The 9,266-nt window shown below is 47.0% G+C and overlaps 1 protein-coding gene across 2 annotated transcripts in view; it reads right to left on the minus strand.

The window, feature by feature from the left end:
* Positions 1 to 321: 321 nt before the first annotated feature.
* Positions 322 to 9,266, minus strand: part of LOC109482545 — an 11,428-nt gene continuing 2,483 nt past the window's right edge. The window contains exons 1-2 of one of the 2 annotated variants that reach the window (XM_019785301.1): positions 4,657 to 4,710; positions 322 to 4,110 (exon numbers count right to left, since the gene is read on the minus strand). In XM_019785301.1, the coding sequence (XP_019640860.1) occupies positions 374 to 4,110; positions 4,657 to 4,678 (3,759 nt within the window). In that variant the 5' untranslated portion in view covers positions 4,679 to 4,710 and the 3' untranslated portion in view covers positions 322 to 373. Of the gene's footprint in view, positions 4,111 to 4,656; positions 4,711 to 9,266 lie in introns of those variants that run through there. The other variant, XM_019785291.1, reaches the window with a different exon arrangement.

The raw sequence follows: 9,266 nt of genomic DNA on the forward strand, positions 1-9,266 counted from the left end.
ACATGGCTAATCACATATGGCTCTCCCATCCGACATAATATGATATCATACAATTGATGACACTCGTGTTGATGAAACAGGATGGCACTCTTGTTGACCCATAACTTTCCTGCCAAGATGCACTACAAATGATAGCTGTGTTAATGAAACAGATCTAGACCGCTATTTTTGCATGCAAGTTGGCCGCGATGGTGAAATATTTTGTATATAGAACATGTAACCAAATAGAGGTTTGTCCGTTGGTATGCCGTTAATCTATAGCAGCTCGTCGTGAAGTCGGTATCGCACAGACCTTCTTGTCAGATAGTCATTGATAGTCAGAGTTTGCCTTTTCAAAAGTAGAAAGTAACACCCTAAGTGTGGAGACGCCAAATTAGATCAAAGTATCGTCACCATATTGTTTCTGACACTGCTCTATGTGACTTAGAAGGTAGGATATCCTTTCCTTCAGTCCTGTGTACAGGTCTACCTGTCCGAAATAGTTTTCGATGGACTGCACGTCCAAAGCCTCCTTAGCCAAGGCTTTCTCGAGAGAGTCCACAAATTCGTCCGCTCTGGATGTATTTGTCTCAAAGTTGTAAAAGCGTTCTAACACGTGTGTTCTAAATCTACAGTTTCCATCGAGGGCTGTTTCACCGTCGTCCCCTCCCCAACACGCGGCAGGGCAGTTGGTTGGGCCGTGCGGGTTGGGGGAGGGGGGCGGATAGAGCGCTGGATGGCAGCGCAGGATCGACTCACAAACTGCGGTCGGGATGGACGGTGAGAAGGCGGGTCTGTTGTCGTAGACGACGTGACGTAGTTCTGACGTCGCCAGGCCGGTGCGCTCCGAGTTGTGCGTCAGGAAGTCGAAGACGATGGCGTCGGTGACGTCCCACGTCATCTGACGGGTCACTCCCGCGTCCTCAAGGTCATTGAAGGTGATGTGGTGCGACAGAAAGTCCTTCATCTTAGGATTCAAGTCTACATCAACGCGGAGGGATTTAACTCTCCCAACCACCACAATGTCCAAGAACGGAGCTCCGTCCTCCGTTTTCATCTGGTTCGCGACCCACTGGATTGTCTTGTCCGTATCTTTGCCCTCATCTTTGACTTGGGACAAGAACTTCTCCAACGTAACCTTACTTGACGTATAGTCGTGTAGGAGGTCTCCATGCGGTTCAATTACACCTTTCAGGCGGAGAGAATCATCGAGAAACAGGCGGCGAGAAGCGACCACCGGGGTCCGGCCCAGCTCCATGAGACGGTCGACATGGTAGGCCACGAGCTCGGCAAAGCCTCCGTTCATAATTTCTCCAGCGATACGCTGCCGAACTGATGTTCCGACTACTTTCAGGTAACCAATGTGGTCGTCTTCGAACTTCGCAATCATGTAGTCCCTTCCCTGGACCATGTACGCGTACTGGATGGCACCTGTCTTGTACATCTGTCTCAGAATAGGGTCGTATTTGTCCGCGTCGTATTCGTCGCAATTCCTATGGTAGTGAGCTAACAGGGTGGATACACGTCCATCAATCTCTTCGTATATTTCTGGGTTTTCCTTTAATATAAGCGGTCCCATTTCTTCGTCTTTAATGATCTCCTCCCTTAGTTGACTTCCTAAACTTGGCACTTTTGATGAGACGGCGTTGGCATGTTTGAATTTATTGATTATGTCTGCCGGCATGTCACAGACGTGTGTCTTGGAGAATAACGTGTCTGTTAACACCGTCAACCGTTTGCGGTAGTGAAGAGTGAAGTTCAGGGCCACGACCCTCTCCGGCACGAAACAACGATCGTTGTCGATGAGGATGTAATCGAAAGTTTCTTTGCTGGCAAAGTGGGAATGTCCGGATTTCATGCAGTTGGACAGATAGAGAAACATGACGTAAGGGTAGAAGTTCTTCGGGTGGACTAAGTCCGCTAACAGCACAGATAACTTCGTGAACATCCCAATATCAGGCACCCACGCAGTGACGAACGTGGAAACCTGATTGCCGTTGTTGTCGCTCAGACCGCAGCTCATGGTTTTGTCGATAAACGCGGACGCGTTGGAGTCCAGGATGTGTGAAAAATCGAGCATCAGTCCGAAAGACGGCGGCGTCAGGTGAAACTGCAGAACCCGGTCAAAGTAGTAGGTTTTCAGCTCTCTCAGATGGCTCTCCGCCTGGTTGTGGGATATGTTACTGAAGACCGACTTGATTCGGACTTTACTTTTTAGACACTGGCTGTCCGTGTACTGGTAGAAGTCCGCGGAGAAGGAGAGTCCACACTCCGCCCCCGGCGCGCTGCCCTCCGTGCTGATGGACGCGTCCTTCAGGTCCTGGATGTCCTTCAGACGCCAATGGTCGTAACTGCCGAACGTCAGTTCCTCCGTCGCCTCCTTACAGCAGTTCGCGCAGAGGTCGATCCTCTCCAGGCGAGCGTCCACCAGCGGTTCAGGGCTGTAGTCTGTCCACATGCACTCGGCACGTGGCACCTGCACGTTGAGTTGACATTCTGGATGGTCCAGGTAGACTTGGGGCTGTAGGCAGGGTTTCTGCGGCATCCGTTGGGGCAGTGAAAAAGTGGACTTCGGCGTACGTTTCGTCGACCCAGTGTTCACGAAGAAGCATCGCAACCGCACGTTGTCAGAGCCGCGGTCGGTGTTGGTTCGCTCCACTCCGGTGCTGTAAACCTTGAGGTTTTTCTCCGAGTTTCCGATGGCCAGAACGTTGTTGATGTCCAGAGTAGCCACGTTATCCACACTACCTTCTCCATACCAGACGCCGACTTTGTTGTTGACAACCACAGAGTCGTCCAGCGTCACGTTCATTTTACCGTAGCCAACACGCAGTCCGATCGCGCAGTTCCGTATGATCAGATTCCTCAGAGTGACGTGGCTCTTCTCACCTGACGTCAGAACACCAGCCCGACGGAAGTCCTCGATGATTGTTGACTCCACGATGACGTGAGAACCCTGCTGATTGATGCCCAGACCGCCGCCAGCCGCGAAGACACTGTTAGAAATCACGGAAACGTCGGATGGCTCTGATGTGGTTCCAGGCGAGAAGAAGGAGAACGAGTCCTTCGTGAAATCAGATGTGATTCTCTGGTCTTGGCTGATCTCAGTGACGTGAACATTGTCCATATGAAACACAGCCTCTCTCGCTGAACCGCCCCCCTCACACCTGGCAATGACCGTCCCTTGAAGGACGATTGTACAGACTTCTCCTCTGATGGCTTCGCCGACGTTGTCGACCAGCCCCCCTCCATGAAAATTCACGGCGGCATTTTTCTGGACATGAACTACCGGCGTGGTGTCCAGGCTGCCGAAGTTGGGGCTCTTCGCGCTCCCGCCGTGCGTTAGCCAGGTGTTCCGGAGGTCGCCCTTCGATCCTCGATGAAACACGATCTGGTCCCACGGCTTGACCCTCCCCTTTTCATCAGGCAAAGCCGTGAAGAGGACTGGATCATGCCCCTCTTTTCCCATCTTCACCTGGCCGACGACGTCTTGACGTGACCCTGGGCTCATAAGAAACACCACGCCCGGTTTCACAGTCAACGTGACTCCCGCAGGAATCTTCAAGCTTCCCTCGATGACCACGATGCCCCTAGACCAGGCAGAATCTTTGTCCAGGCCAAGAGAAGCTCCCGACACTTTTCTGACCGGAATGTCTGTGTGACGGAGGTCCACTGCCTCCACGGGAAACGTCTGAGAGCACGACTCCGTCTCGCTGTTCTCGGCCGAGTCCTGTGCGATGTACCTGTTCACTCTGACCGACACTTCCCAGACTCCGGGCTTGGGGAAGGTCAGGACAGCAGAGCCGATGCCGTAATATAAGGTGAGGCCAGACTCGATGTCTTTTGCGCCTTTGCATCTTGCCACAACTGTTGCCTTCGCCCGGGGAGCATGGCGACTATGTGTGCCGGTGACCTCTACTTTGATTGGAAGCGGAGCGTGAATGGGAATGATTGGGGAATACACAACGCTGTCCAGGCGGCACCCCACGGATGTCTTTTCCGACACAACCTTCATAGCCTGGCGCACCTTCTCGGGGAGGTTGTTGCCGGCGCTTCTGTAGACGACGGTGACGAGGACGAGTCCTATGGCGGCGAAGAGGACGTACCGCATCGCCCTCCGGGAAGGCAACACTACACAAACGAGACGGCAGGAATTATTCTCTATTCTGTATGTGTCATGGTGTCTCTAGCTGATGCAATGTTTATCTTACGGTGCCGCCACATTCCTCGTAGGCCGTCGCACGATTTTGATGCCGTGTAATAACTTTCAAGCTGTAATAACTTTGTATCTGTATTTGTATTCAAGCATTTTGTGCCAGAACCAACCACAAACAATCTAAGTCATTCTTTTCCGTAACAAGACAGATGAATATTGCAAGACACGTGCATGCATGGCTATCCCAATAATAGATTGTCCTATGTTTGCAATCGTTAACATCGTTATACAGGCTGAACAATACAGATACAGATCTACGGCATAAAGAGGCTATCTTTTAGTTTCAAAATGGAAACCTATTCAACCTGGTGCAATCAGTGCGACTGAATCCCTGCATACATAGAATACACCAGTGTTTTTAAGACACAGAGCTACAGAACTACCCTCTTGCTACTATTAGTTTTAACACGAGAACGATAGAGGAACAAACACGAGTACTGATTGTTATTACGTGTACTTACGCAAGGTTGTCGACTTAATCATTTTGTTCTCCACGGCACTGAGCAGAAAGCGGACCGGTGGTGGGACGGGGGGTGCTGTGTTCCTGTAACAGGCCCGTATGAATATAGTAAATACACATAAAGGGTCACCAAGGTCGTAAGGTGCAGTAAATCACTGCCATTGTTTTCTACAGACGCAGTGATAAGGGGTGTTTGTCTCCAAGCAGAGGTTTGGGTTTGGGATTATTTTTGGTGTGATTTTAGGCTGTTTTATCGGGCTTTCTTTTTTGCACTGGTATTGTTTGCGTGAAAAAAAAAAGATATGAGTGCAAAAAAAAGAAAGCCCGATAAAAAACCCTAAAAACAGCCAACAATAAGCTTAAACCCAAACCTCTGCTAGGAGAGGCTTGCAGAGGCAGGATTCAATCGCCTTCCAAGTGTACATGATAGATAGTATGGGATTCCCAATGTGTGAATGTGAATAGTAAAATTTGATTATTAACGTCCTGGACTTAATAATCTCTTATCACTTGTGGCTTTCTTTGTACCATACGTCTTTTTGTGACGATAGATTGTCTTTTTTTCGCATCAGCTGCAGGTGCCTTCGACCTGTGGCCATTGCCAAGATGCCAAGGCCCTTGACAAAATGTACTCAGCTGGTCTATCAAGTAGGAAAATAGGGTAGGTAAAATGCAACACGTGCACATTTTAACATTCTGTATTGTTTTATGATTAGAGTGACAAGAATTGTTCAAATGACTTAGAGGTCATTTATATATACGTGGCGAGCAGGGCCTGTAAACTCATGCGCAGAAGGACCCTTGCACCATGATACTTTTTCGTCACGCCCGTTTGTTTGTCGCTGTTTGCGTCTCGCTGTTACCTGCAAATCTGTTGCTAAAATGATATTTCAAAAACCTTACGTATCTGTATATATTGAGTGCAACGACTCACATACAGTTTTGCAGGAAATCACCGTAAGTTTGTGGCGTCGAATGACCGAGTGCACGTGGGTGAGCTAGCGCAAGATCTAGAGGTCACGGGTTCGAATCTTAGAATTCCTGGACAGGCGCTGTGTCCGTCAACTTGAAAGGCACTTTACCTTACTTTCCTCACTTCACCCAGGTGTAGAATTAGTACCTGACTTCGTGTGGGGTGGTGGAAGGAGAGAAATGGACTCCAATTCCCAATACCGTGGCCTAAACACAGTGGATCAACAACCCCTGCCCCTACGGCTTCAAATAGGCTAGCGCTATGATATGGGACTTTTACCTTACCTTACCTCACCTCCCGAGAGTTAGGCTTGACGCGGCGCTGAGTGTTTGAAGAATGAGCGCCGGTCGCCGTGATATGTGGTTGTGTTTTGTGTGTACATATGTTTGCGGCCTTGTCGGGGATTATTGCTATTAACGCCGCATTGCGCAGAATCAAATGTTAATCGCCAACACATCCGCAAGATGCGAACGGACATTCACCTACTGGCTGAACATGGATGGAAAGTTTACCAAGGCCGCTGTAGAAATATCAACTGTATTAAACAAAACGGTCAGTTACCGAAGTTTTATCTGAAATTTCAGAATTGAAATCCGGGTAACGTCATACCTCGTAAACCAATTGGCTCAAAAGTTTTAAAGGGGGCAATGGAATAGGGTTGATTCAACTTACTTTGTAAAGAAATGACCAAAAATTGACTCTTTGTATCCTCCTAATGTTACATAATGAAGTACGGTACGTGTGAGGTGAGGTCACGTGTTTGCCCTCCACACACACGCACCTCAAATTTGTTAGCCCGGGCTGATCATTAATCTTTTGATAACGCTGTCTCTCATTCCACAAAGATGGAAACGGCAGTACGTGTATCAAGAACAGACATATGCAAGATAAATTCAACGATATGAAACATGTAGAAATCACATATCTCAGAGTACAAGAAGACCTTTTAGAAAAGTTCTAAATCAAAACGTCCCATGTTCTTCCAGGTAAACACGTCATGGAGATACACAATTTTCAGAACGGAAAACCAATACCGTTTAGTTATGTTCACGTACGTTAAACAACGCTTGACCGGATGACTGACCTCCGTAACGACGCTTTCTTGCGTCACAGTTATTTGAAGCCACCCAGGACAAGATGTGATGAGTTGTTGGTCTCCGCGTTACTGTGAGCAATCGCCTATTATCAATCACATGATGATCTCAGGGTTTCACGTGGTCAAATGATGGAGCATCTTTCTGGGCACGATGTTTAACCTGAACAAATATTATCACCTCTCAATGGGACCAGAATGACAGGCCAGATTGAAGATTCCCTCACGACTTCAATGAAAAGTGGCCAGCACGCCGATTTTAGTTTTTGCCGAATAAACAGTGCCACAGGCTCAAACAAAGAAACAAACAAGCCATGTCAATGCTGGTCTCCTCTTTCTTCTGAGACCCATACCTTCTGAAATCTAATTCGTGTTTGGATCAACAATAAAGGTATCTGAGAGGAATGATTGATCTTCAGAAAAGCGTGTGTATTCTATTTGGTATGAGATACAGTCGAACTGCTAGTAATCACTCGAGTACTTGAGATGATCTAACGTTATATTGATGTTTCACTGGCTTCATTGGTCACATCAGTGACCGCATAATAAGGACACCGTCAAGGTTATGTAGTTTGGCCGTCCGCCACATTGTGTTGTACATATCACTTGATCAGTCTAGACCACAAAGTCAACCTGTGTTACAGCTGACAGAGGCTAAAGTTCGTGTGTGCTCTGCCCCACGTCACCCATTCTTCGTTAACGTGTGCAATTGGGGGTTGAAAATGGCGAAAAATAAAGTTCTCTATAAAGCTTACGTAATGGGCCTAACTTGTTACTACTATTGTTCACTTTCCCAAACAAGTTTTGGAAGGTGCTGGGACTTTCCCTTTTTTGAGATATTGACCGTTTATCGCCGTGATGTTACTTATATTTTGGTGATATCGAAAAAGCGTGTTAACCCACTGGTGGTGTCTTCTACACGGCTAATTCAAGAGTTCAAACCGTTTTTCTGACTTTTATCCAAGCGGAAGCCCTTGGCGTGCCTGTTAGTGGGTAACATTTGATAGCTCTGTCTGCTTTTTGAGAGAAATCACCTAATTTTGTTCCGATTAAGTTGGAAAAAGTGTGAACAAATCAAATACATAACCCCATCTTTTCTCGTGTACAAAAAATACGTGCAACATCCACTTCGTTTTTCGCCGGAAGGAAGACCAAAGAACTGTAGAATACAACGGTGAAAAAAGTTGGGATGAACCTATATATACGTAACCTACAGACGTCCTTGCATTATAGTAACGTAAGTCAATACTTTAGTAACGTAAGTCAATCATTTTCAATATGAAATATACAGTGGTTGTAACGATTCACTTATGTGTATACGTGGCACTAGGCATGCAGCCTACCTCTGTTTGTTCGAAATAAGCTAAATGCCATTAATAACTATGGTAACGTAAGTCAACATGGTGAAGTTGCTCCGCACTGACCACGTTACATTTTTACTACATGTCTGTGGACTGAAAGCCAATGAAGAAATGCAACTATCAAAAGGCTCTGATAGCTGTCAAATTTATTGAATACTGCTTATTTCATTAATTGTCCTCAATTACTGATGGTAACGTTAGCCAAAATAACAGACCGGACCGTCACGGCGTTTGAATGGCCACAGAGGTAAGAACTCACACAACTGTCAAATACATCGAATAGTGTGTATACATGTATCATTAAGCTAACTGTCCTCAACTATTAATGGTAACATTATAACAAACCGGACAGGTGTTCAATTAGCCACAGGAGACCCGACGCAAGTTCTGTTAACTGTCAAATACATCGAATAGTGTGTATACATGTATCATTAAGCTAACTGTCCTCAACTATTAATGGTAACATTATAACAAACCGGACAGATGTTTAATTAGCCACAGGAGACCCGACGCAAGTTCTGTTAACTGTCAAATACATCGAATAGTGCTTATACCATTAAGCAAACTGGCCTTTAAATACTCATGGTAACATTAGCCAATATAACAAACCGGACACATGGGGAAAAACCCACCCAAGTTCTGACAAATTTTAGTCAGATACTGTGTCACTTGTGGGCCACTTTCAGTGCAAAGCACTCTTCTATGTGTTGAAGTGTGGCCTCGGAAAAGGTGAACATCCTTTCAGACTTTGCCGTCGGAAGTGGCTTTGGAACAACGCAGAGCACGTCAGCCGGATCGATCCAGAGATCATCCTTCCTCTGTGGCCACTTGAACTTCTGTCCGGTTTGTTGCATGAACCGGACACTGTACTCTCCATCATCTACATCCTCCACTTCTCCGACGTACCAACTAGAGTCATACACCGCTGCCACGTAGTCGCCAATTCCAGCTACAGGAACCAATGCCTGGACAGGACCTGTTTTCCTGTTTTCCAATTTGTGAGTATCCCACTTACACAGACTTGTATCTGTGTGAAACCCATGCGAGTGGAAGCACTTCTCACAGTAGCAAGAAGTGGATCTTGTCTTGACTTCACCGGTATCTTCCAACCACCGCGTGGAATGACATAGTGCCAGGAATGGCTTTCACGCTTCCGTACTTTCTCGGTGAAGGTAAGTCTGGTC

This window comes from Branchiostoma belcheri, unplaced genomic scaffold, assembly GCF_001625305.1.
Source record: "Branchiostoma belcheri isolate BF01 breed outbred unplaced genomic scaffold, Haploidv18h27 scaffold11, whole genome shotgun sequence".
NCBI lineage: Eukaryota > Metazoa > Chordata > Leptocardii > Amphioxiformes > Branchiostomatidae > Branchiostoma > Branchiostoma belcheri.